At 71.4% G+C, this 26,131-nt stretch overlaps 2 protein-coding genes across 14 annotated transcripts in view; one reads left to right on the forward strand and one right to left on the reverse strand.

The window, feature by feature from the left end:
• CAMSAP1 (calmodulin regulated spectrin associated protein 1) overlaps nucleotides 1-8,664 on the forward strand; it is a 56,188-nt gene extending 47,524 nt beyond the window's left edge. For all 6 annotated transcript variants that reach the window (XM_070059231.1, XM_070059240.1, XM_070059223.1 and 3 more), the window contains 6 exons: nucleotides 239-375; nucleotides 762-970; nucleotides 1,201-1,303; nucleotides 2,912-3,027; nucleotides 3,816-3,934; nucleotides 7,428-8,664. In XM_070059231.1, coding sequence (XP_069915332.1) covers nucleotides 239-375; nucleotides 762-970; nucleotides 1,201-1,303; nucleotides 2,912-3,027; nucleotides 3,816-3,934; nucleotides 7,428-7,730 — 987 coding nt within the window. In that variant the 3' untranslated portion in view covers nucleotides 7,731-8,664. The remainder of the gene's footprint in view (nucleotides 1-238; nucleotides 376-761; nucleotides 971-1,200; nucleotides 1,304-2,911; nucleotides 3,028-3,815; nucleotides 3,935-7,427) is intronic.
• A 3,693-nt stretch (nucleotides 8,665-12,357) lies between these two features.
• The window catches only part of KCNT1 (potassium sodium-activated channel subfamily T member 1), a 49,554-nt gene continuing 35,780 nt past the window's right edge, over nucleotides 12,358-26,131 (reverse strand). For 6 of the 8 annotated variants that reach the window (XM_070059271.1, XM_070059282.1, XM_070059293.1 and 3 more), the window contains 12 exons: nucleotides 25,347-25,519; nucleotides 25,115-25,186; nucleotides 24,641-24,775; nucleotides 23,127-23,238; nucleotides 19,223-19,324; nucleotides 18,883-18,966; nucleotides 18,112-18,237; nucleotides 17,856-17,876; nucleotides 17,155-17,488; nucleotides 15,941-16,003; nucleotides 13,765-13,849; nucleotides 12,358-13,670 (listed from right to left, as the gene is read on the reverse strand). In XM_070059271.1, the coding sequence (XP_069915372.1) occupies nucleotides 13,571-13,670; nucleotides 13,765-13,849; nucleotides 15,941-16,003; nucleotides 17,155-17,488; nucleotides 17,856-17,876; nucleotides 18,112-18,237; nucleotides 18,883-18,966; nucleotides 19,223-19,324; nucleotides 23,127-23,238; nucleotides 24,641-24,775; nucleotides 25,115-25,186; nucleotides 25,347-25,519 (1,407 nt within the window). In that variant the 3' untranslated portion in view covers nucleotides 12,358-13,570. The remainder of the gene's footprint in view (nucleotides 13,671-13,764; nucleotides 13,850-15,940; nucleotides 16,004-17,154; nucleotides 17,489-17,855; nucleotides 17,877-18,111; nucleotides 18,238-18,882; nucleotides 18,967-19,222; nucleotides 19,325-23,126; nucleotides 23,239-24,640; nucleotides 24,776-25,114; nucleotides 25,187-25,346; nucleotides 25,520-26,131) is intronic. The other 2 variants (XM_070059289.1, XM_070059287.1) reach the window with 1 other exon arrangement.

The raw sequence follows: 26,131 nt of genomic DNA on the forward strand, positions 1-26,131 counted from the left end.
TTGGAAACACGTCAGCGTCCAGCTTGCGTGCTCGCCCCTGTCTTAGAAACATATGAGCAGACGCCCGGGGGAGCCGCAGGGGCTGCCCCACCGCGGGGCCTGGCCAGCGGCCCAATGGCTCCTCCAGTTCCGCTTCAGAGGGCTTGGAGTTGTGCTGTGCCCGCGTTGGAGCCGAGAAGCGGCGGGTGGGGCGGGCTGTGCGCCGAGGCCGCCGGCTGCCCGCGGTGTCTGCTCGCAGGATGAACAGAAGGCGGAGGACGAGCTGGCCAAGAGGCGGGCGGCCTTCCTCCTGAAGCAGCAGCGCAAGGCCGAGGAGGCCCGGGCGCGCAAGCAGCAGCTGGAGGCCGAGGTGGAGCTCAAGAGAGACGAGGCCCGGTAGGCTGCCCCCGGCGCGGGCGCGGGCGCGGGGCTGGCGGGCCAGCGCGGTGCTCCCCGGCAGCCTGTCCCTCCCGGGCCAGCGCGGTGCTCCCCGGGGCCATGTCTCTGAGGGGCTCGTGTTGCAGTGCTGCGGCGGCCCGCCCGCCAACGCCCCCTCTCTCCCCGTTGTGATAGCGAGGCCTCCGCTCTGCTGCCCGGGCAGCGAGGAGCCTGGTCGCGGTGCTCCCCGGCGAGCTGTTAACCCAGAGCTGGCTCGGCGCCTGCCCTGTAGCCCCGTGGCCCCTCCTGGCAGCGGCTGGCGCAGTCGCAGGGCCACCGAGCAGGCCCAGGGAGCGGCAGGTGCAGGGCCGCGCGGGCCTGGGCCGTGACCCGCGTCTCCTCAGGCGCAAAGCGGAGGAGGACCGGGTGCGGAAGGAGGAGGAGAAGGCGCGGCGGGAGCTCATCAAGCAGGAGTACCTGCGCAGGAAGCAGCAGCAGATCCTGGAGGAGCAGGGGCTGGCCAAGCCGAAGTCAAAGCCAAAAAAGCCACGGCCGAAGTCCGTCCACCGGGAGGAGTCGTGCAGTGACTCGGGGACCAAGTGCTCCTCCACCCGTGAGCAGCTGCGGGGCGCGGCTCACCGTCGGGCTCCAGCTCTGGGAGGGGGCGGAGGCCGCGGTTGTCCCCATTTTACAGATGAGAGGGTTGAGGCCAGCTCTGGTGTTTTGAGATGGGGTGGTCTCCCCAGGGCAGGGTGGGGGCGGCTGCCCCGCCGGCTCTCCCGTGCGGGCTGGGGGACGTGGCCCAGCCTCTCACAGCCGCCTCTCTCTCTCCGTCTCTGGCAGCCGACAACTTGAGCCGGACTCAGTCTGGCTCCAGCCTGTCCTTGGCGTCCGCGGCGACCACGGAGCCCGAGAGCGTCCACTCAGGGGGCACTCCCTCTCAGCGGTAAGGGGCTGTGTGGCAGGTGCTTCTGTCGCGTCGCCTTGACGCCGTCTTAGGTTCGTGGAGTGGCGGATGCCGTCAGGAGTCCCGAGCCCTGCTAGGTGGCCAGTTGTCTGCTTTGTCGCTCGTCCCACGAGTGTGTCTCCGAGGGCGGGTTGGACACGGCTGATCTGTGCCCTCCGCACGTTCCCAGTACCACCCTGGCGGCTGTGTCTCCCCAGGTCAGCATCCAGGCTGGGCCGAGCGCTGGGTGGAGCCGGTGCCTCTGTCTGTGTGTGGACTGCCCCTCAGAGTGGGCCTCCCATAGTCAGACGGACGTTTGTGCTTCTGGCTGGTGCAGCCCACAGGGAGGGGTCTTTTCCAGGTCGGTGGGTGTGCACCCACAATCCCTTGCGATTGGAAAGTCGTTTCCACGGAGATGCAGGGAGCGCGGTGGCCGCCATGGCCCCTTTGTCCACGTTTGGAGCTGCTGCCGAGCCCCCTGCTCCTCTGCCCGCCGTGTGTCCCTCCACGCGTGCCTGCCCCTGAGGCCACCGTGGGCTGGTTCCCTGCCTCTTGTGTCTCCCGGGCCACGCGGCGGTGCCTCTGAGGGGCTCGGGCCCTCTTGGAGTCTTGGCCCAGCATTCAGGTCCCTGGCTGGGCCTGAGCCCTGACCGCGGTGCCCAGCCTCCTGGCCCTGGCATCTGCTGTGCCTGGTGGGGACTTAGCTGCAGGAACCGCCCAGGGGTGCAGCCGGGGCCCTTGCACCCAGGGACCTCACCCCTACTCAGGTGCGGCCAGGCAGCCCGAAGCCAGCGGCACCACGGCCCTCTGGGTGCCTGCCCCTGCCCGCACTGCTGTGTGCACGCAACACTTGCTGGCTTCTTGTATTACCCAGAGCAGGCGTACACACAGACACAGGTGTACACACACAGACACAGGTGTACACACACATAGACACAGGTGTACACACACATAGACACAGGTACACACACACACATAGACACACAGGTGTATACACAGACACAGGTGTGTACACACACATAGACACACATGTACACACACACAGGTGTACACACACATAGACACACAGGTGTACACACACACATAGACACAGGTGTACACACACACATAGACACAGGTGTACACACACACACAGGTGTACACACACACACAGACACACAGGTGTACACACACACATAGACACACAGGTGTACACACACACATAGACACACAGGTGTACACACACACAGGTGTATACACAGACACAGGTGTGTACACACACATAGACACATGTACACACACACAGGTGTACACACACACATAGACACAGGTGTATACACAGACACAGGTGTACACACACACATAGACACAGGTGTACACAGACACACAGGTGTACACACACACACACAGGTGTATACACACACATAGACACACAGGTACACACACACACACAGACACACAGGTACACACACACACACAGACACACAGGTGTACACACACACACGCCCCGCCAGGCCGTTCCGGAAAGCCCTGCCCTGGTGCTGCCCACCTGCTGTGGGCGGGGGGAAGCAGCTGGGTGAGTGCGGCCCGCGGCCAGGCCCTGCTCACCTCCGCCCTGTTCTGCCGCAGGGTGGAGTCGATGGAAGCCCTGCCCATCCTGAGCCGCAACCCGAGCAGGAGCACCGACCGGGACTGGGAGACGGCTTCGGCGGCGTCCTCCCTGGCCTCGGTGGCGGAGTACACAGGTGAGGGCGCGTGCCCCCCAGGGCGGCCTGTACTGCTGTTCCTCACTTTGATGAGATAGAAGGTCTCGTCCGTGCCGCTGAGCGCGGTGGACGGCGGCTGGGGAGGGTGGTGTCCTGTGGCTGAGGAAGCCCCGCCTCCCCTTCCCTGCCATGGGCGCAGGTGCCCAGGGTGCGGGGAGTTCTGACGCTTGGGCTGTTGGGCCCTGGAGAGCATCCCCGGGGCTCGGTTATGGCTGCAGTTTGTACAGAGGCGGGACACGTCCCGGCCTGCTCCCCAGGGGCCTGCAGTAGCCGGGGGCCGGGCGCTCAGTGCAGGTCTCCCAGGTGCACGGCAGGGCCCAGCCGCTCAGGCCGCCTCGCTAGGAAGCCGGGGTCAGCAGCGGGAGCCGGGAGCCCCGGCGTGGGCCGCAGCCGTCTTCGCTGCCAGCCACGCCCCCCGCCCCAGAGCGGCCACGCCCCCGCCCCAGAGCGGCCACGCCCCCGCCCCAGAGTGGCCACGCCCCCGCCCCAGAGCGGCCACGCCCCCGCCCCAGAGTGGCCACTGTGCGCCGCGGCCGCCGGGCAGGACGGGGTGCAGCGTCAGTCACTCACCTTGTGTTTGGTTTCCTAAGTTTCGTTTGGATTTTTTGGGGTAGATGGGAAGCGGCTTTTCTCGTTTTCAAAAACTCGTTCGTACCCGTGATCGCCCTCGTTCCTCGGGTCTGTGAAACGCCGCGGGCTTCTGTCTGTCTGTCTGTGTGTGCGCGCGCGCCTGGAGCGTGGCGAGTGCGAGCCCGCTGTGTCCTCAGGTCCCAGGCTGTTCAAGGAGCCCAGCAGCAAGTCCAACAAGCCGATCATCCACAACGCCGTGTGCCACTGCTGCCTGGCCGGGAAGGTGAACGAGCCGCACAAGGACTCGGTGCTGCAGGCCAGTCCCCCTCTTGCTTCCTGCTTTGAGAAATGTGTGTCTTAGTTGAAGGAGTGGCCGAGGGCAAGCGCCCCTGCTGATCTGCTCCCCGATGGCCGTGACAGCCGGGCTGAGCCGGGCGCAGGCCGAGCGCTTGGGCCCCAGCAGGCAGCTGCACGGAGGCGGAGCAGCCGGGACTGCCTGGTCCTGCCGCGTGGCTGCTGCCGCACACCCGCGACGTCACGGCAGCGCAGGCAGAGCCCCCGGGGAGCGGCGCCGGGCAGGAGGGCGGGACCCAGACCAGCCGAGCGCGGGGACCGCAGTGATGGCAGAGGGCGGGCCTTGGGTCCCGACAGCTGGGACCCTCCGGGGGCCACTCGAGTGAGTTGGCTGCTGAGAGCAGTTTGACCACAGGTGGGGGGCCGTGTCGTGAGGAGGGCGGGGTGGCGGGGAGGTGGACATGGGCACTTGGGGGGGACCCTGGGCTCAGGGTGGGGAAGTGGCTGGTGGTCTCAGGGCATTCCACGAGGGGCTGGGTTGGGTTTGCCGACTGCTGCCTCTGAGCGTGCAGCTGCCAGCGAGTCCGGTGGTGGCCCTGCAGGTGGAGCGTGGGACGGGGTAGCGTGTGCAGGGGGAGGGGAGGCCTTGGCGTGCCCCCAACAGCGGGGGCGGAGGAGAGGGGACACCCAGGACACACCCACGGCCAGCCCGTCCGTAGTGGGTGTCCACGCCTGGGCCCCACCAGTGTCAGACGCCGAGGGCGGCCTCGGCACAGCCTGTCGGCACACAGGCGGGTAGGTCTGGCTCATCCCAATCGGGTCCAGGTCTGTGTTCAGAAAACGGTGCGTGCCCAGTGGACTGTTCACGGGGGCCTTGGCGAGAAATGGGCGTCTGAGCAGAGACTAGGAGGAGGGCAAGGCGGGAGCGTTCTAGGTCGGCAGGGGGAGACCCCTGGCCTGGGCGAATGCCTGCGAGGCTGGGGCCCCGGCCAGCACAGCGGCAGCTTGTGAGCGGAACTACTGGCGGTGTAGACGGGGCCGCGGGCTCTCCTGCTGCGGCACGGTGGGGATGCGTCTCGTGCAGGGGCGTGGGGGCGGGGAGGCGTCTCCCTGCGGGGGTGTGTGGGGGCGGGGATGCGTCTCCCTGCAGGGGCGTGTGGGGGCGGGATGCATCTCCCTGCAGGGGCGTGTGGGGGCGGGGAGCCGTCTCCCTGCAGGGGCGTGTGGGGTGAGGATGCATCTTATGCAGGGGCGTGTGGGGGCGGGGAGGCGTCTCCCTGCAGGGGCGTGTCTGGAGGCCGCCCAGGCCGGGCGCTGCAGCCCCACCGCGTCCGGGCGTCTGGGTCGTTACCCGGGCGAGACTGCAGCAGCCTCGGCCCCTCAGAAATCCTGCCTCACCGCCACGCGGGCCGAGCCCTGGTGTGAGCGGCTGAAGTGGCAGCTGGAACCACGGCCACTCCGGAGCCCGTGCGCTCGTCCCTCGCCAGCCGGGCCTGTGGAAGCCCTGGCTGGTTCTTTCTCTGGCTCCTGTTAGCGCCTCCTGACAGGCGATCACACCCGCCTGGTGCCCGGGTCCCCAAGGTCACCCCAAAGCTGCAGGGCTCCTAGCCAGGGGAAGCCCCAGTCGGTCCCCAGCCTCTGCGTGCCGACGCCTGCTGCCTCGGCCATGGCGGGCCGTGAGTCCCACAGGGAAGCCCGTTAGAGTCCCGGCACCCGGCATCCCTGCGGGGCTGACGTCAGGGCTCCCAGCGTGCCTTGCGGCAGGAAGCAGGGTGAGCGTGAGCCCTGTGGCACAGCCAGGGAGCCCCGTCAGCCAGCGACAGCCGACAAGCAGGTTCCAGACGCGCCGCGTCCCTGCGCCAGCGAGACAGGCGCCACCCGTGTGCCTGCACTTCTGCACTGGCAGCCCCGGGTCCGGGCTGAGATCCGTGCCGTGCACGCTGGCAGCCCTGGGTCCGGGCTGAGATCCGTGCCGTGCGCGCTGGCAGCCCCGGGTCCGGGCTGAGATCCGTGCCGTGCGCGCTGGCAGCCCCGGGTCCGGGCTGAGATCCGTGCCGTGCGCGCTGGCAGCCCCGGGTCGGGCTGAGATCTGTGCCGTGCACGCTGGCAGCCCCGGGTCCGGGCTGAGATCCGTGCCGTGCGCGCTGGCAGCCCCGGGTCCGGGCTGAGATCTGTGCTGTGCATTTTGGAGTTCGCTTTCAGTAGTCTCTTCAGAAAATACACTTTATTCGTTTATTTAAATAACAAACCCATCTGCTGGCGGAAGCGGCGTAGACTCTCTGAAGAGTGGCTTAGGTGGCCGGGCCCTCCTGGGAGGCAGGGCAGATGGCGCGGTGGCTTCAGGGGCCCTGGGACCCCTGGACCACGACAGACTGCGCTGGGCGTCGGCTCGAGGAGCCGGGGAAGACCCGTGTCCAGCGTCCGGACGGCTGGACCGCGTCCCTGGTCTCGGGGTCTTGCTGTGCTGACAGGATTCCCAGACCGTTGGGAGGGCTCCTTCCAGGTGCACGGTGGCCGTGCAGACTCCAAGCCGCGGCCATCCCCCCACCGGATCCGGGCTCCCCCCTCCCCAGAACGCCGCGCCGCGAGCTGTCGCCCCCATCCTCCCGCCTGTGTCCACGGCCTCGCCTCTGCTGGCGCGTGCTGTGAGGGGCGTCGCCGCCCGCCGAGCGTCCTTCTGGAGGCCGGGTACCACCCGGGGGTGCCGGGTGCTGGGTGCTGGGTGCCGGCTGTAGGCGCTCGAGCTGCTCCTGCTTCTCAGGTTGATCCTTTCCGGTTTTTGCGTGGCAGGTGCGGTCCTCGCACGCGGCCTCAGGGTGGAGCCAGCTGACCTCTGACCTCTGTGCTCCGAGCCCCCCATCCCCCTGGTTCTTTCTCTTTTTAAGGTTTATTTTTTGTTTGGAAGGCAGAGTTACAGAGAGGGACACACACACACCCCTCCCTTCTGGCTGCTGGCTCACTCCCCAGGTGGCCGCAGCGGCTGGGCCTGGACTCTGCAGGTCTCCCAGCTCTTGGGCCTCCAGCAGCCGGGACCGGAACCGCCGTCCGGACAGGATGGCCGCGCCACCCTGCGTGCACCTGCTGACTGCCGGGGACGGCGGGCGTTGGTGGTCGGGCACGGGTTGCCGTTTGCCGGGAGTGGGCAGGGTTGCTGGCGTCAGTGCTGACGGGGGTGTGGCCATCTGTCTCCTGCCAGCGGGAGAGCGCGCCACACCTCGTCCCCGGCGACTGCAGCCACCAGGACAAGGGGGCTCGCGGTCAGCGCTCACCCTGGAAGCACGCCCCTGGCTTCGCTGGGCCTGTCGGAGCTCAGTGCCTGCGTCACCTGTGCAGAAAGGCTGCCCTGCCGTGAGCGGGCCCGGCTGCCCTGCCGTGAGCGGGCCCGGCTGCCCTCCCGTGCGCGGGCCCGGCTGCCCTCCCCTGAGCGGGCCCGGCTGCCCTGCCGTGAGTGGGCCCGGCTGCCCTCCCGTGCGCGGGGCCTGACTCTAAACTGCTGCTCACCCCTCCCCGTGCAGGAGCTGGAGAAGTGTGACGCCAACCACTACATCATCCTGTTCCGTGACGCCGGCTGCCAGTTCCGGGCCCTGTACTGCTACTACCCCGACTCCGAGGAGATCCACAAGCTCACGGGCACGGGGCCCCGGAGCATCACCAGGAAGATGATCGACAAGCTGTACAAGTACAGCTCAGACCGGAAGCAGTTCAACTTGATCCCGGCCAAGACCATGTCGGTCAGCGTGGACGCCCTCACCATCCACAACCACCTGTGGCAGCCCAAGCGGCCTGCGGCGCCCAAGAAGGCGCAGAACCGCAAATGACCCGCGCGGCCGGGCGGGGCGACCTGCCGCCGCCGGCCTGCTACGACGCGTGCAGAACCAGACCTGTCCCGGGCGGCTTCTGGCTGGCGAGAGGAACGCCGGCCGCACTCCCGCGGGGGCCCAGGCGGCGCGGGGGCGGCCCGGCCGTGCTCTGGGGGCTCGCGGGGCCGGCGGGCGGGGGGCGAGCGCGGAGTGTGGTCCCTCGAGCCGTGTGGCTCCCTACTTGAAGCCCTGCTCCGTGGCCCCTCGCCGCCCCCTGCACACAGCCTGACGCCCTCGGCAGCGGACGGCCCGCCCTCCGCTCAGGTGTCAGGTCGTGGGGGTTGTCTCCGTGTAGGAAGCTGTAAGATATTTATTGACCGTGTCTACTGCCAACGTTTGTACCCAGTTCCAAGGTTCTGAACTATTCTTGTTTCTTGCTGCTCAGAGAAAGTTTACTGAAACTCCGTTCACTCCAGGCACTGAGTTCTGCAGTCTGGCTCCTGCAGGCAGGGCGGGCCGCCTCGCAGCGCACGGCGCTGGGGGCTTGTGCTCCTGAGCAGACAGGCCCCGTGAGGGAGGAGACGCTCGCTGCGCCCGCCCGGCTCAGCTCCGGTGGGCGGCGCTCTGCTGCCGTCGGGAACCCAGGGCAGCGCTGTCCACGCGGGGCCCGGCGCCGTGGCCGCCCGCCCGGGAGGCTGCAGCTGCTGTGTCTCGCCCAGGCTCCCTGGGGAGTGCCACTGGAACCGTCCTGAGCCCTGCAGGACGCCGGACACGAGGGTGACCGCCGCACCCGGACGCTGGGCGTGGGAGCGACCGGGCCTCCGGCTCGCCGGGTGCCGCGCGGCCTCCCATGACCGCGCCGTCCCTGTGTGTGCTGACCCCTCACTGTTGGCCCTTATGCGACCGTATTTATTTTAAGAAAGCACTACAGTGTAATAAAGGAATGAGCTAACGCCTCCTGTGTGCGGTGTGTGCGGTGCCCCGGCTCCTGGCGTCCGCGGAGCGCGGCCCGGTGGAGCTCACCGCTTCCGGCACGTGCCCCCCGAGCGGCCGCGTAAGCCCTGGGTCTTCCTGGTGGCGTGAGTGCGGAATGTCGCGAGGACTGCAGGCCAGCAGCCCGTGCCCCGGCCCCGGTGTCTTCAGTGCCCTGGCTGGCGTTGCGTGGGCTGGCGGAAGCGCCACGGAACGCCCTCTCTGACTTGCCACCAAAGGCCCCGCGCTTCATTTCCGTGGCGGTTGGAGGCCTTCCCGGCTCGGCCGTGGCGCAGTCAGCGTCCGGGCTGAAGATGCCGAGTCGGGGCGCCCTGCGTCGGACCTGACGGTGGTGGCGAGCCGGTGTCGGGTGAGCGCGGAGGATCCCGGCCCGCGGGGGAGCTCACGGCCGTGGAGCCCGAGTGAGCCCGCGTGTTACACACGTGCAGATGGACACACCCTGTTGGACCTGGGACCGGGGCTGCCGCGAGCCCCGTGGGCGCGTGGGGCGCTCTGCAGGTTACGTCCATTCCTTGGAGCTGCCGCTGCGTGGGGGGCGACCGGAGCGGGGATCCTGACCTTGAGAACCACACCCGGCGTCTTCAAAGCCAGCTCGTCCCGAGGCCACTCGTGCGGGGGGCGTGGGCGGCTGTGCGTGGCCGCGGTCGGCCGGGCGCCCACGGGTCCGGCCACGAGTCCGTCCTTCCAGTTCACCGGGAAGCCTTCTCCAGCGTCTGGGTGGGTGTGTTCTTTACATCCTTGTAATGACCTTCACCTAGTTGGAGGACAGAGGTCTTCCATCTTCCTGTTGGCTCCCCAAATACCAGCAGCGGCCAGGGCTGGGCCCGGCTGAAGCCAGGAGCCGGGAGACCTGAGTCTGAGGCCCACGAGGGTGTTAGGGCCCCCCGTGGTGCCCGTCCGCGGGAGGCTGGAGTGGGGAGCGGGACCTCCCACTGCACTGGGCGCCCCCGGAGGTCTGGGGCTCTGGCAGCGGCTCCTTCAGTCTCCCCTGGTGTGGCAGGGGAGCCCCGGCTCCCTGAGTGTCTCCCCGAGGGGTCGAGACCCGGGGAAGGGAATTGGTGCTGGGCCGGGCGCCTCCCGAGAGCGTGGGCACGGGCCGCGGGGCCCCGCGCGGCCGGGAGGGTGGTTGGTTCAGTGCCAGTGCCACACCGAATGGGCGTGGAATCCAGGCTGTCGCAGGCACCCGGGGAGTGAGCCGGCAGATGGGAGAAGCAAACAGCCAGCGGCCGGCGGTCTGAACTTGCAGCCGGGCCAGGCCGAGCGATCGGCGCGTGGTTGGCGTGGCTTGCGGTGACGCCGTGCTTCCCACCCTCTGGCCGCTTGCCCCGGAAGCCACGCTCTTGAGCTGGGAGCCCTGGGCCACCTGAGCCTGTCGGAGCGCGTGGCACGGAGCCTCTCTGCACCCGCCCTGAGTGTGGCCGCTGCCGGCCCTGCTGCTGGTGTCCACAGGACAGGCGGCAGCAAACGCCCTCGTGGCGCCTGGCTCGGCCCCGGGGGGCTGAGGCGGGCTCTGCTGGGATGGGCAGAACTGACAGGTAGAGGGGCCTGGGGACCGGGCGGCGACAGTGTCTCCGTGACGCCTGCCCTGGCTCCTACACCTGACCGTTCCCGGTACCCCCAAGTCAGGTGCGAGGGGCCGGCCCGAAGCCGCTGGAACGTGTGTGGCGGGGTGATATGGGGGAAGCCGTGTCCCACGGAGGGGGGATCTGCTGAGCACGCGTGTCCTGGGCGTGTCCAGGCCCAGCCCTGGCTCAGGGCCCAGCCCGGTGCTCCTGCCCTTGTCTGGCGCCTCCTGTCTGGCGTGGTGGTGTCGGGGCCCAGGTGCCGGGTGGGCGTCACTGGTCCTGCAACTTCTTGGCCGGTTTTAATTTTTTTTTTTTAATTTTTTGACAGAGTGGACAGTGAGAGAGAGAGAGACAGAGAGAAAGGTCTTCCTTTGCCGTTGGTTCACCCTCCAATGGCTGCTGCAGCCGGCGCACCGTGCTGATCCGAAGCCAGGAGCCAGGTGCTTCTCTTGGTCTCCCATGGGGTGCAGGGCCCAAGCACCTGGGCCATCCTCCACTGCACTCCCGGGCCACATCAGAGAGCTGGCCTGGAAGAGGGGCAACCGGGACAGAATCCGGCGCCCCGACCGGGACTAGAACCCAGTGTGCCGGTGCCGCAAGGCGGAGGATTAGCCTAGTGAGCCGCGGCGCCTCCTTCTCGGCCAGTTTTAATTGAGCTGCTTTAATTGGGCCGTTCTCTCGACTGATAGAAGTTCTCCGTGCAGGACTCCCGTGGGAGGTGACTGTCACGCCGGTCGGAGCTCACCCACGACCTCTGTTGCGTCCGTGGCCTCTCGGCCCTGTGTGCAGCTCCGGTCTCCCTGCGGGGTTCCGGGGCCGGGGCTGGGGCGCAGCTCCGGGAGGTGCTACCCGCCCGCGGACGCCGGCCCTGCGCCTGGGCTCATTTTCACGGTGGGACTCCTCTGAAGCCAGGGTGGGCTTCTGGCCGCGTGGTTAGGTGCCGGGTCGCACGTCGGAGGGCTGGGTTGGGTCCCGGCCGGGCTTCCTGCTCGGGTCCCCCGAGGCAGCAGCTGCGGCTCCAGCAGTTGGGCCCCGACAGCCACACGGAGACCTGCATGGAGCCCCCGGCGTCCAGCTGTGGCCGGCCCAGCCCGGGCTGCTGTGGGCGTCGTGGGGGCGGGGGGAGCCAGGGTGGAAGACCTCTCGTCCCCACCCCACCCCCACCCCCAGATAAATACGTTTTAAAGCATTTCGAAGCTGCCCAAATGACAGAATGCGTGTGAGGTGTGTGACGGCAGTGGGAGGCTCACCCCACGGACGTGGCACCCACAGAGCAGTGTGCCCGGGGGGGGGGCCAGGCCCCGGACAGCAGCCTGAGGTCCCCACTGGCTGGAGCGGTGGGGCAGGGCGGCCACGCTGTGCCGTGTGACCAGGAGGGGTGCACAGAGCGGGCCAGCGCCATGAGCCCTGCAGGCGTGGCGGAGGCGTGCGGTCCTGGCACTGCTGTGGCCACAGGAGGCCCGGCCCCGCTCAGCACGGAGCCGGGGGTGGGGGCAGGCTTTGTCACTGTGGGGCGTGACAAGGTCAGAAAAACCGGTCCTGGGCAGGTATTTGCTTGTGGGGGCTCAGGCCCCAGGGGTGGCCCAAAGGGAGGCTGGGGGAGGCGAACGGGTTGGGGAGGGGATGCCACTGGGTGCCGTGTGCCCCAGCAGGTGCCCAGTGCAGTGACCACACTCTGCCATCTGCCAGGGGACGGCTGGGGCGGCGGTCACGCCAAGGGGCCTCCCAGCCACACACAGCCACACACAGCCACCTGCCTATCCTCAACCCTGGGAAGTCCTGCGGGGTCCGGGAGAACCTGCCCCCACTCCCCCGCCCCATTGTCCCCTGCTTTGCCACCTGTCACCTGCCAGGGGGCGCTGTTTGCACTTCACAAGGCCAAGGTGGGAGGGGAGAGCCAGGCCAGAGCCGCCCGGCTGGACTGGTCCAGACCTCTGCTGCCTCACAGTCGCACGCGGAATGCCGGGCTGCAGCCTTGCCCTCGCGTGCCGTCCCCCCGTGCCACCGTGGGCCTTGCCCGGGCCGGCGGCAGCCCCCCAGCCACTGCCGCGCCCCGGTCACAGGAAGTGGAGGCTGAGGGGCGTGCGGAAAGTTCCAGATGCCACAGGCAGCTTTTATTGGGTTGGCGACCGACTCCCACAGCCCACGGGCCGGCCTGCCCCTGCCCCGGCCCCCAGCCTCGCCCAGGGCTGCTGGACACCGGGGAGCGGGTGTCGGCCGTGCCCACAGCAGCCTGTGTGAGCTCCGGGCAGAGCAGCGCCCCCAGTCCAGGGCCTGGCACTGGGCAAGGCCCCCGCTGTGCATGTTTTGGGCCCAAATCACCTGCCCAGGCCCCCTGTGGGCAGCAAGGCCCTGGCCCTTTTCGGGGGGCTCTGGGAATGCAGTCCACAGCCCGAGTCCTTCCCCGATAGGGCCGTGCCTCCCCCAAGTGTCTCTGGAGACAGACTCCCCACACGGGGCCGGGGCCGGCAGCCCCATCCCTCGGTCTCCCCCGGTCCCTCCTGCTGCAGGCTGAGGGCAGGGGCACCTGCTGGGGGTACCCAGGAGCCCCCGTGGCCCAAGGCCAAGCACCGGCCGTGCGCGCAAGGCACTGGACTTCCCGCCCGAGTCCACCCGGCTCCGTCCTGCCGCTTGTGTCTGCCCGTGTCTGCCTCTGTCCGGGCAGTGCCTTGCTGAGGGCTTGTGGGCCCTCTGTCGGCAGGAGGGTCCCAGGCAGGCCAGGCTGGGCCCGCGCCCCACTGCTGGGGAGGGGCTTGCCTGGGCCCATCGGCCCCTCCCCTCCCCCAGCCTCTTGGGGTAGCCCCCGTGAGCATGGCTGAGGGCACACTGCCCCAGCTTAGGGGCCCCAACACATTGTCCCCAGCAGGGGCACGTGGGTGACGGGGTGAGGCTGGGGCTGCCACGAGGGGCCTGCCTAGGATGGAGGCCGGCGACCACTGGCCGGGGGGCCCAGACCCTGAGGGCTGACTTGTGCTTAGGGGGAGGCCCCTGCAGGCCTGCCAGCCCCTCCTCGCACCCAGGAAGGGTCCGGACCTCCCCTCGGGCTCAGGACGGGGGGCTTGGCCCAGGAGCTGTGCCGACACAACGGCCGGGGGGGAGCTGGTCTCTCCCCAGGGCACAGCCTGGGCTCGGCCACACGGGGCAGGGGGCCTCGGCCAGGCCCGTCACGAGTTGCGGTACATCCGTGCCGGCGTGGCACGGGTTGGCAGAAAGAGCTTAGGAGAGCGCCCCCGCCGCTCCTCCGGGCCGTGGCCGCCGCCGTGCGCACCTGCCCCGCCACAGCCCGCGGGGTCCGGCCGCTCAGAGCTGCGTCTCGTCGCGGGTCTCGGGGTTGCAGGACAGCTTGTGGCTTGGGGAGCTGCTGGCCATGTGGGCCAGGGGGTCCGAGCGGATGAGATACCTGCAGGGAGGTGCGCGGGGGATGCCGGGGGCTCACCGGGCCGGGGGTGCCGCGCGGGGCGAGGGCGGGGGCGGGGGCGGGGGCGGGCACTCACACAATGTCGTTGGGCTTCAGCCGGGTGTCGGGCGGGGGGTTGATGAGGACGTAGGACAGCGTGTTCTGGTGGTCATTCATCTCGTCTGCAAAGGACACAGCCGGTCCCCAGCCGCCCCGCCCCCCGCTGCTCAGGGACCCCCCCGGGCCGCCCCGGGCCGCCCCGGCCTTGCCTGTCCCGGCTGTTCCGCGCGGCCGGGGCCCTCCTCCCTTCCTCACGGGCAGGGCAGCTCCGAGGGGCAGCCGCGCGGCTCCCGCCCCCGCCCGGAGCTTGCTCAGCCCCAGCAGCCAGTCGGGGCGTCTCATCCCGGGGGGGGGCAGGCAGAGGCACCAACCGCAACTTCCTACACCCTCAGCGCCCGCACACCCCACCTGCACACACCTGCCCACACCTGCACACACAGGTGTCTACACCTGCCCACACCTGCGCACACGGGCGTCCACACCTGCACACGGGCGTCACACCTGCCCGCGTCCACACACCCATGGATGCTGCGTCCTCACTCCATGCACACCTACACGGCCAAAGGCACCTGGACGCAGCCACGCAGCCCCCGCCCCGTCAGCCCAGACCACGGGCAGCGGGGTGGCCTGGGGCGGCCCCAGGGGCGAGACTGCCTGGAAAGCGCTGGTTATTCGCACACACGGGCTCGGGCCGTGTCACCGGGCCCCCCCAGCCCTCTGCCCCGGGACTGCACGCCACGGCCACAGAGGGACGGAGCGCTCTGGAACCCGGGGAGGCTGCCCGGCCCGGCCAGGGCGCACTGGGCACAGCACCCTGCCGGGAGGTGGGCCAAGGCTGGGGCTGGGGCCCGTGGGGGCTTTGGCCAGGAGACCAGCTCTGCCTTCGGGCGGTCGGCAGGGCGGCGCGGTGCCCTCTGGGGCAGGCTGGCCCTGTCCTGCTTCGCAGTTTCTCCGGCAGTGGAAGCGGCTGTGGGCAGGGGGCGTCCCAGCCTCACGCGCCCACGCCTCCCTCGCTGGCCTGGGCCCCTGGGTGGACGGACCAGGCCGTGCCGAGACAAGCAGAGTTCTCGCTGGGCCGGCCTGCGGCGGTGAGGTGGAGGGCGGGGCTGGTGCGGTCAGTCCCACGCCGGCCCTGGCTGCCCAACCCACACGCTTGGCAGAGGCAGGCAGCAGGTGCGACAGGGTTGGGGTGGGGGCACGGAGCTGGCTCAGGGCGCTCACCGGCCCCCTCCCCAGGCCCTCCCCCGGCTCCTCTCCCGCACCAGCAATCGGGCTGACTCCAGCGCCTCCCTCCCAGGGCTCTGCGGGGAAGGTGCCGCCCCAGCACCGAGTGCGAGGGGCCCGCGGCCCTGGCCCCAGTCCAGCAGGTACACAGGCGGTGCCCGGCGACTGCTGCGGCCTGCTCGCGTGCTCACCCGCCTGGGAGCAGCCACAGAAGCAGGTGCCGCCGCCCCAGCGCCCGGCACAGCCCCGCCCTCCTTTCACGAAGCCGCAGAGTTGGGGGACGGTGCTAAGCTGGCCCTGTGGATGTCCCAGGCCTAGGTCTGCCCCAGCAGCGGCCCCCACCCGGCTAACGCCCACCTGGACCCGAGAGGCCCCTATGTTAGTGCCTGGGTGCTCTGTGAGGAGCTGCAGCAGGGGGCAGGCTCTGGGACCCCCCTGAGGCTGCCGGGAGCCCTGGAGACAGGGAGGGTCCCGGCTCCGCCCCGAGCTCCGACTGGGCCCCGGCGTGGGTCTGGGAGTGGCGGGGTCTCCTCTCGGCCTCGGCTGAAGCCCCCCTCCCTGAAGGGCGGCTCTGGGAGGCTGATTCCAGCAAACCTCAAAACTCCGGGCAGGCGCCGGTCAAGGCCTCGCCCTAGGTGCACGGGGCAGGGCCCAGGGCCTGGCACCCTTGCTGGGGACGGCTGCCCACGGGCAGGCAATGTGGGTGGCCGGGCATCTCCTCTCGGACAGCAAAGCAGGGTGAGGGGCCTGGGGGAGCCCCGAGGGCTGGGCCGACGCGGCAGGCACAAAGCCCCAGCCTTCTGCATGCCGGCAGCGACCTCAGGTGGAGGGGGTGCAGGGCCCAGCCTGGGACCGCCTGTGAGCGCCGGGGGCCCTGCCGGCGCTGCAGCCTGGGGGCCTCTCTCTTCTGTCCTGTGCACCTGCTGGCTGGGCCGGGGTCCAGGTGGGCGTGCCCCGGGGCAGAGGTCGGAGCCCGCCCGAGCAGTTACCTTGCAAATATCCCAGGTTTACCCGGTTCATGACATCGCTGGCTGTTAAGTTTGCCATGTCCTCTAAGCACACACAGGAGAGGCACGGACAGAGAGAGAGAGAGACGGGTCAGCAGGCAGGGCGGGGCCCAGCTCAGCGCGGAAGCCAGCCAGCCTCGGCTGTGCAAGCTGTGGTGGGCGGGCAGGGGTCGCGCAGGCCGTGCGCCAGCTCTGGGGGCCGGGAGCACCGCGCGCTCTGCCTTGGTGGTCGGCGTCTCCCCCGACAGGGGTGGGGGCGGCCGGCACGCGGGGAGCAAGCAGCTGAATCTTGGCTGGGAAAGGCCCCCACGGGCCCCTCGCTTCCCAAACCCCGGCCTGTCCGTCTCCTTCGGACCCGCCCCCTCGGGCAGCTGCCAGTGCCCCGGCCCCCGCGTGAGCCCCGAGTGCCTGACCCCAGGGCCCTGGACCCTGGCGGCCGGGCTGTGGCCCAGGCTGGGGGTGGCGTCTCAGCGAGGGGGGAGACAGGTGTGACACGCGGCACACTCGGCGTCACCGTCGCACGCCGGGGTGGCCGGGCCGGGGAAGGCCAGCGCGGGTGTCCTGGCCAGCCGCTGCCCGCTGCTGCTGCAGAGATCCCCACACCTGCTGCTGGGGGGCTGGGGGCTGGGGCTCCCGCCACGCCCTGAGCGCTGCTCCCCCCCACAGGCCTGGCGCGAGCTGGCCCTGTCCAGCCCTGTTCCCACGTCGGGGGTGCTGGGGCCAGTTCTCAGGTGGGCGGGGCCACGCAGGGATCCTGTGTGCGCGGCAGGGACCCCTGGGCGCCCCTGCGCTGTCCACTGCCCCCACCCACCCGCCGGGTGCCCTTATAACAGCCCGTGGTGGGCACCCTGACTGCAGCCCGCCGGGCACCCTGGCCGCAGCCCGCAGTGGGCGCCCTTACCACAGCCCGCAGTGGGCACCCTTACCGTAGCCCGCGGTGGGCAACCTGACTGTAGCCCACAGTGGGCACCCTGACCACAGCCTGCCAGGCACCCTGACCGCAGCCCGCCGGGGCCCTTACCGTAGCCCGTGGTGGGCACCCTTACCATAGCCCACGGTGGGCACCCTTACCGCAGCCCGAGGTGGGCGCCCTGACCGCAGCCCGCAGTGGGCACCCTGACCGTAGCCCGTGGTGGGCACCCTTACCGTAGCCCATGGTGGGCACCCTGACCGCAGCCCGCAGTGGGCACCCTTACCGTAGCCCGTGGTGGGCAGCCCCAGGTGCTTCATGCGGTTCTTGACCAGCTCCGAGAGCTCCTGGCGCTCCGAGCGCCGGCACAGGCTGAGCTGCTGCTGGCTGATGCCCTCGGCGGCCACCGGCGCCTTGGCCGCCTGCCGGGAGCCCTTGCGGCTCAGCTTCCGGGCCCAGGACAGGCTCTTGCGTCGCAGCAGCGGGTGCTCCGCCGGGTCCCCGCCGCCCGCGTGGCGGCCGTGGGTGCTGCCACCGCCGCCGGGGCCCGCCCGTGCCCCCCAGGGCCCCTGGGCTTCCCGTACGTCCTCACCGTCCTCCACGTTCACCGAGATCTGGGACTGGGCCGGGCAGGAAGGGGATGAGGGCCACGGGGAGGGGTGCGCGCCCGAGCCCCCGGCCTCCCAGCCCCTGCCCGGCCACAGCGGGGGGTCCCGGCCCCGCCCCCAGTTCACAGGCCGCTGAGGGCAGCTCCCTAGTCCCCCCCTTCTCTCCCTCCTGACCTTGCCCCGTGAGGGTCACCCCCCATTCCTCAGTTTCCCCAAGTGCACATGGCGCAGCGGGGGCCGGTGAGAGCGGGGTGGCCGGGGGCCGGGCGTGGTGGCAGGTGAGGGTGACCCAGGGTGGCAGGGTCCTCTCCAGGAGGCTAAGGTGCCGAGGTGCCCACAGCCACTCCAGCGGGGTCGAGGAGGTGCTGGGGGTGCTCACCTGGGCTCTGAGGTCCTGGGGCTGCCAAGGAAATGGGGGGTCCAGGGCCTGTGGGTGCACCCCGGCCCCGCCCCCGCGCTGCCCTGCCCGCGTCTGCAAGGAAGGCTCACCCGCGCCTTCCTGCAGCTCCTGGACGCGTCCCCGAGCCCCCGCCGCCCCCGCCGCCCCCGCCTCCGGGGCCTCAGCTGCCCCTGACCAGAGCTGACCGCACAGAGCCGCCCGCCGGGCCCCCGCGCACACGGCGCGCCGGGCGCACCTCGGAGGAGAAGACATGGCTCTCGGTCCTGTAGATGCCGATGGGGACCTCGGCGCTGGAGGAGCAGAGCTTCTGGAAGAGGCGGCCGTAGGTGCGGATCCAGAGGTCGGCCTCGCTGATCTTCATCTGCAACGCGCGGCCTGAGCGGCGGGGGGCCCACGGGGAGCCCGGCCCTGCACTTAACGGCGTGTGTGTGTGTGTGGGGGGGGCGCCCACGGGGAGCCCGGCCCTGCACTTACGGCGTGTGGGGGGGGGGGGGCCCACGGGGAGCCCGGCCCTGCACTTACGGCGTGTGTGTGTGTGTGTGTGTGTGTGCACCCACGGGGAGCCCGGCCCTGCACTTACGGCGTGTGTGTGTGTGTGTGTGTGTGCACCCACGGGGAGCCCGGGCCCTGCACTTACGGCGTGTGTGTGTGTGTGGGGGGCCCACGGGGAGCCCGGCCCTGCACTTACGGCGTGTGTGTGTGTGGGGGGGCCCACGGGGAGCCCGGCCCTGCACTTACAGTGTGTGTGTGTGGGGGGGCCCACGGGGAGCCCGGCCCTGCACTTACGGCGTGTGTGTGTGTGTGTGTGTGCACCCACGGGGAGCCCGGGCCCTGCACTTACGGCGTGTGTGTGTGGGGGGGGGGGCCCACGGGGAGCCCGGCCCTGCACTTACAGCGTGTGTGTGTGGGGGGGGGGGGCCCACGGGGAGCCCGGCCCTGCACTTACGGCGTGTGTGTGTGTGTGTGTGTGTGTGTGGGGCCACGGGGAGCCCGGCCCTGCACTTACGGCGCACAGGTAGCCGGAGCCTGGTGTGGTGTCGAGGCCCAGCAGCAGCCTGGTGATGGTGATCATGTAGTCTTTGACGAAGGACTGGGGGAGGAGCCGAGGGAGCCAGGTGGGCCTGTGCCGGCGGCGGGGCTGACCTGGGCTCCGGCTGGGGAGGCCCTGCTGCCCCCAGGGACGGGACGGAGGGGGTGCCGGCGGCGGGGCTGACCTGGGCTCCGGCTGGGGAGGCCCTGCTGCCCCCAGGGACGGGACGGTGGGGTGCCAGGGCGGCGGGGGCTCTGCCTGGGGCCCCGCCCTCGGGGCGGCGGGGGCTCTGCCTGGGGCCCCGCGCCCCGCTGACCTGGTAGAGCAGAGTGTCCAACATGCTGATGCTGAACACGCGGCCGGCGGCGAAGGGCAGGCGGAACATGAAGGCCAGGTTGGAGCCGTTCTCTCGCTCCCGCTGCAGGAGAGGGCGGGGCCTCAGGTGGGCGGGGCCACGCAGGGGGGCCGCGGTGTGCGTGTGCGTGTGCGTGGACTGGGACTTCAAAAGGTTGGTGAAAAAATCAAGTTAAAAGATAAGCCTAGAGGCCGGCGCCATGGCGGTAAAGCCGCCGCCTGCAGCACCGGCATCCCACACGGGCGCCGGTTCCAGTCCCGGCTGCTCCACTTCCCATCCAGCTCCCTGCTGTGGCCTGGGAGAGCAGAGGAAGACGGCCCAGGTCCCTGCACCCGCGTGGGAGACCCGGAGGAAGCTCCTGGCTCCCAACTTCGGGTCGGCGCGGCTCCGGCCACTGCGGCCATTTGGGGAGCGAGCCAGCGGGTGGAAGGCCTCTCCCCCCCCCCCGCCTCTGCATAACTCTCTCTCAAATAAATAATAATAAAAAGCTTATTCTGGTGTAAGAATAATTGCGGCCCATGCAGCTTTGTTCCTCGTGGCGTTTCCACGAATTTCCAGGAGCCCCGCGTGTGTGCGTGAGCGCGGTGAGGACGAGCGTGGGCACCGCCAGCAGCCAGCCAGCCAGCCGGGGGCCCCAAGCCCTGGGCTGCGCCTCCCCGGCACACGAGGGGCCAGGGCCCGCTTGCCCTGTGGGCCGCCTTGCCCTGCGGGCCCCCTTGCCCTGCGGGCCCGCTTGCCCTGCGGGCCGCCTTGCCCTGCGGGCCCCCTTGCCCTGTGGGCCCCCTTGCCCCGTGGGCCACCTTGCCCTGTGGGCCCGCTTGCCCTGTGGGCCGCCTTGCCCTGCGGGCCGCCCTGGTCTCACACACACTGCTGAGTGCGGGCTCGTGCGGGACGCTGGAGCTCGGCGGGCACACAGGGAGCCGTGGGCAGAGCCAGCCGCCCGGTGCCCCGTCTGCTGGGGCGACTGCAGACTGTCTCCTCTCCCGCGGTGCTGGCGGGGGACCTCCTGGGGGCTTCACAGGAGAGAAGACCCTCGCCCCGCCTGTTCCGGTTCCCGAGGCGCCCGCGGCCCCTCTGTCTGCACAGTGGCCTCGCGCTGGGTCCCTGAGCTCACTCCCCTGGGGAGGGGTCCGGGGCATGGCTGCCATGGGGCCCGCCCAGGTGACCACGAGCTCCGGGAGCCCCCGGGGGACCCTGGGTGAGAGTGGGAGGCCCGTCCCTCCTGGCAGCGACCTGAGGTCGGGAGTGGCCGGGGCGGGGGCGGGGGCGGGAGCCGGGGTTGCTAACAATGTGCTCCTCCACGCTCAGCCGAGACAGGACACCAGGCGCCCCCTGCAGGCCCGAGACGCAGCCGGCACCGGCTCCGTGTCCCCGCCTCCCCAGAGCCCTTGGGGCCTGCAGCCCTTGCGGGTTCCCGGCTCCCAGGGACAGCGAGAACACAGGGGAGACCTGGCCAGGAGCGGGTTGAACTGGTGGTGACCGGAGCCTGGCGTGGGAGGCCAGGGTGGGCAGGAAGTGCCGCCCCCGCCCAGCTCCGGGGCCCCTGTCCGCCCCGCCCCGCCCGCCGAGGGTCCGGTGTCAGCCGCTGCGTCAGGCCCGCGTCTGCAGCAGTGGCCTCAGCGCAGTGACCCCTCCTCGTCCCTCGGGCTGCTTCCCCTCTTCTTCATACTCCGCAGCCCGTCGGGAGGCGGCTACTGCAGCGCGCAGGTGATCGCCCATCTCTGAAGAGGGGCCTCTGGCCGGTGCTGCGGTGCAGCCGGCTGACCTGCCACTCGAGACAGCCTGGGGTGGAGCCCCCGCTCGCCTCCAGCCCCCGCTCAGCTCACCCCGGGAGGCAGCCGTGACGGCCCAAGCTGGGGCCCGCACCCACGTGGGGACCAGGGTGGAGCTCCTGGGCCCGGCTCCGGCCTGGCCCAGTCCTGGCCGTGGAACCACGAGCGAGCCAGCGTTTGGAACACACTCTCTCTCTCTCTCTCTCTCTCTCTCTCTCTCTCTCTAATAAATAAATCTTTCTTCTTGAAGGGTTTGAAGCTACCCCCGAACACTGTGGGAAGCTGCTCCCTGCTGGTCTGTCTGCTGGCCATGTCCACTGCGGAGCCCACACCGACCCTCCCGAGGCGCGAGAAGACGAGGACCAGGGGGTGGGCACGACGCGGGCCTGCCCGTCTCCGGAGAGCAGGCGGCACCTGGCTCCTTGGCCCCGAGTCCTGTGCCTGCCCGGCCCTGCCCAAGGCGTCCCCCACGTGGCCCAGCACCACGCGGGCACAGTGTGGGGGGGTCCTCCCGGGCCTGGTGCCGCTGGAGGCTGCCCCGACCCCGGTGTGGGGAGTGGGGGTGCATCTGCCATGGGCTCCCTGGCCTCCCCTGCTCTGGGGCCCCTTGTTGGAGGGGAGGTGGCGCCCGGGCAGCCGCCCGCCCAGCGCCCCGCCAAGCCTCGTACCCTGAGCCGCTAGGGGCTGGGCCCTGTGGCTGTGCCGGGAGACTTGGCCCAGGCACCGGGTGCACAGAGTCCAGGAGGCTCCAGCCGGGCTGGGAGCGGCAGACAACGGGCTGTGCCTGCACCTCCAGGCCGTGGCTGCCGGCCTGAGCCCCTGGGCCGGCCTGTGTTCCATGTGCCCGGCTTCCTCCCACCGGAGGTGTGGCCCACGGTCCCTGGGGGTCTCCAGGCTCCAGCCAAGTGGAGACCATCGGCACCGTCCACCCAGGCCAGGCAAAGCCATCCCCTCCGCCGGGCGCGACGGTCAGCGCCGGCCTGGGCTGGTGACCGCTGTCTCGGGTGCTGCGCCGGGCCAGGTACCCAGCCCTGCCCGCCAGGCTTCACCGCGCAGCTCCGGGCTGGGACGGGAGGCAGAGCAGCAGCTGCCCCTGACCCAAGCGGCCCCCGTCCCCGCTGCGTCCCCACCCCAGCGACTCATATGACCCCGTGCTCTCGTGCCTCCGTAGGTCCCCTGTCCCCGTGGGTCCCTGCACCCCTGAGTTCCCTGTCCCCGTGGGTCCCTGCACCCCTGAGTCCCCCGTCCCTGTGGGTCCCTGCCCCCCCAAGAGTCCCCCTGTCCCCGTGGGTCCCCCCGTCCCCCTGGGTTCCTGCACCTCCGAGTCCCCCTGTCCCCGAGAGTCCCTGCACCCCGAGTCCCCCCGTCCCCATGGCTCCCCTGCCCCCGTGGCTCCCTGTACCCCTGAGCCCCCCTGTCCCCATGGGTCCCTGCCCCCCCAAGAGTCCCCCTGTCCCCGAGGTCCCCCCATCCCCCTGGGTCCCTGCACCCCGAGTCCCCCTGTCCCCGAGGTCCCCCCATCCCCCTGAGTCCCTGCACCCTGAGTCCCCCCGTCCCCCTGGGTCCCTGCACCCCGAGTCCCCCCGTACCCCTGGGTCCCTGCACCCCGAGTTCCCCCGTCCCCCTGGGTCCCTGCACCCCGAGTCCCCCTGTCCCCGTGGGTCCCTGCACCTCTGAGTCCCCCTGTCCCCGAGGTCCCCCCGTCCCCCTGGGTCCCTGCACCCCGAGTCCCCCCGTCCCCGAGGTCCCCTATCCCTGTAGGTCCTCCTGCACTGGGCTCCAGCCCGGACGCCAGCTGACGCCGTCCTGGAGCCCCAGGAGCTGGCCGCTGCGCGCAGCGGTGTTGTGTGGCCCGAGGCAAGTGCCCCCCCCGCAGTGTGGGCACAGAGCCGGGGGGGGGCTGCTGGGTGATGCGCAGCCCCAGGTGCCACCGCCCTGACGCCCACAATCCTCGTCCCGGACACAGCCAGGGCGGCCCCTGCTGCAGGGGCGGGTCTCCCCGGCCAGCCCCCACGTCCCGGGCCCCCACGCCCGGCTGAGCCCTCGGCCCGCAGCTGCCCGGCTTCCGGGGCGGGCGGGGGCTGCTCACTCACCTTCTCCAGCTTGGACAGAGCCAGGGAGTAGCTGTCCTTGGCGCGGAACTGCATGAAGCGCATGTTGGAGGGGTGCGTGAGCTCCGTGGTGATGCGGAGGCTGGGGAAGAGCCTGGGGGAGGCGGCGGGCTCAGGGGCTCCGTGGGGGGCTGGGGGGCTCGGGGGGCTCAGGGGGGACCCAGGGGGCCCCATGTGGAGGCTGGGGGCTCAGGGGCTCCGTGGGGGGCTGGGGGGCTCGGGGGGCTCAGGGGGGACCCAGGGGGCCCCATGTGGAGGCTGGGGGCTCAGGGGCTCCGTGGGGGGCTGGGGGGCTCAGGGGGGACCCAGGGGGCCCCATGTGGAGGCTGGGGGCTCAGGGGCTCCGTGGGGGGCTGGGGGGCTCGGGGGGCTCAGGGGGGACCCAGGGGGCCCCATGTGGAGGCTGGGGGCTCAGGGGCTCCGTGGGGCTGGGGGCTCGGGGGGCTCAGGGGCTCCGTGGGGCTGGGGGCTCAGGGGCTCCATGGGGCTGGGGGCTCGGGGGCTCAGGGGCTCCGTGGGGGGCTGGGGGCTCCGTGGGGCTCAGGGGGGACCCAGGGGGCCCTATGTGGGGGCTGGGGGGCTCAGGGGGGACCCAGGGGGCCCCATTTGGGGGCTTTGGGGGCTCGGGGGGCTCAGGGGCTCCGTGGGGGGCTCGGGGGGCTGGGGGGGACCCAGGGGGCCCCATGTGGGGGCTGGGGGCTCAGGGGCTCCGTGGGGGGCTTGGGGGCTCAGGGGCTCCGTGGGGGGCTGGGGGGACTCAGGGGGGGACCCAGGGGGCCCCATGTGGGGGCTGGGGGGCTCCGTGGGGCTGGGGGGCTCGGGGGGCTCCCATGTGGGGGCTCGGGGGGCTCAGGGGACCCCATGTGGGGGCTGGGGGGCTCGGGGCTCCGTGGGGGCTGGGGGGCTCAGGGGGCTCCCATGTGGGGGCTCAGGGGACCCCATGTGGGGGCTGGGGGGCTCGGGGCCCCATGTGGGGGCTCGGGGGGCTCAGGGGACCCCATGTGGGGGCTGGGGGGCTCGGGGCTCCGTGGGGGGCTGGGGGGCTCAGGGGGCTCCCATGTGGGGGCTCGGGGGGCTCAGGGGACCCCATGTGGGGGCTGGGGGGCTCGGGGCTCCGTGGGGGGCTGGGGGGCTCAGGGGGCTCCCATGTGGGGGCTCGGGGGGCTCAGGGGACCCCATGTGGGGGCTGGGGGGCTCGGGGGGCTCAGGGGGGACCCAGGGGGCCCTATGTGGGGGCTGGGGGGCTCGGGGGGGACCCAGGGGGCCCCATGTGGAGGCTGGGGGCTCAGGGGCTCCGTGGGGCTGGGGACTCGGGGGGCTCAGGGGGCCCCATGTGGGGGCTGGGGGGCTCAGGGGGCCCCATGTGGGGGCTGGGGGGCTCGGGGGACTCAGGGGGCCCCATGTGGGGGCTGGGGGGGGCTCGGGGCTCCGTGGGGGCTCAGGCGTCCCCACGGCTGCTGTGGAGCAGAGCCCTGGCGCCCCGGCCGGCTGCGCACCGGAACATGGTCTGCACGTTGACGATGGTCTTGGCGTCGGCCATGTAGTCCTCCTCGGCGCTCATGGTGCTCTCCTTGTCCACCACCACCAGGTTGTCGGCGTAGATGATGCCGCACTGCAGCAGGCTGTCCAGGCTGGCGGCCACACAGCGGCGTGGCCCGGGCTGCCCGCGTCTGTCCACCCGCCACAGCCCCGCCCGCCGCCCCGCCCACCCGCCCGCCACCGCCCCGCCCACGGCCCCTCCCACCCGCCCGCCACCGCCCACGGCCCCGCCCACCGCCCCGCCCGCAGCCACGCCCACAGCCGCCCGCCACCCCGCCCACAGCCCCGCCCTCCGCCCCCTCCCGCCCGCCCACCCGCCACAGCCCCGCCCACGGCCCCGCCCGCCCATGGCCCCGCCCTCCTCCCCGCCCACGGCCCCTCCCGCCCCGCCCGCCGCCCCCGCCCACCGCCCCGCCCGCCCGGCGCCGTACTTGTCCACGGAGCCCTCCATGTAGTAGACCATGGGGAAGCAGCAGATGGCCTCCAGGAAGTGGCGGTCAGGCCTGGGGGCAGAGGCGCGCGTGACCGGCCGGCCGCGGGTGCGCGGGCTGCGAGGCGGCCGGCGGGGTGCGCGGGCTGCGGGGCGGCCGGCCGCGGGTGCGCGGGCTGCGAGGCGGCCGGCCGCGGGCGCGCGGGCTGCGAGGCGGCCGCGGGCGCGCGCACCTGTTGTCCAGCAGCAGCACGATCGGGCTGAGCTCCCGGCGCGGCCGGTAGTAGGCGCGCAGCGGCACGATGAAGTTGTAGAGCCCGTTGCCCGCCGTCTCCGCCGACACGATGATGAGCTTGTTCTTGAAGCCGTAGGCCTTGGCGTCCTCAAAGCTGTTGTGCTTGCAGCCCTGGGGGGAGGCCCTGGGCTCCCTGGGGGGCTCCGGCAGGCAGCCCCCCCGCTCTGACGGACAGCCCCCCCCCCCGCTCTGACGGACAGTCCCCCCCGGCTCTGACAGACAGCTCCCCCCCGCTCTGACAGACAGCCCCCCCCCCGGCTCTGACAGCCCCCCCCGCTCTGACAGACAGCCCCCCCCGCTCTGGCAGACAGCCCCCCCTGCTCTGACAGCCCCCCCTCCCCCGGCTCTGACAGCTCCCCCAGCATCCAGCCCCGAGCCCCGTGGGGTCGGCACGTGCCCAGGCACCGGCAGGCAGCCCCCCCGCTCTGACAGCCCCCCCGGCTCTGACAGCCCCCCCCCCGGCTCTGACAGACAGCCCCCCCGGCTCTGACAGACAGCTCCCCCCCGCTCTGACAGCCCCCCCCGCTCTGACAGCCCCCCCGGCTCTGACAGCCCCCCCCGGCTCTGACAGCCCCCCCCCGCTCTGACAGACAGCCCCCCCGCTCTGACAGCCCCCCCCGCTCTGACAGCCCCCCCGGCTCTGACGGACAGCCCCCCCCGCTGACAGCCCCCCCGGCTCTGACAGCCCCCCCGGCTCTGACGGACAGTCCCTCCCACCTCCCC

This window comes from Oryctolagus cuniculus, chromosome 1, assembly GCF_964237555.1.
Source record: "Oryctolagus cuniculus chromosome 1, mOryCun1.1, whole genome shotgun sequence".
NCBI lineage: Eukaryota > Metazoa > Chordata > Mammalia > Lagomorpha > Leporidae > Oryctolagus > Oryctolagus cuniculus.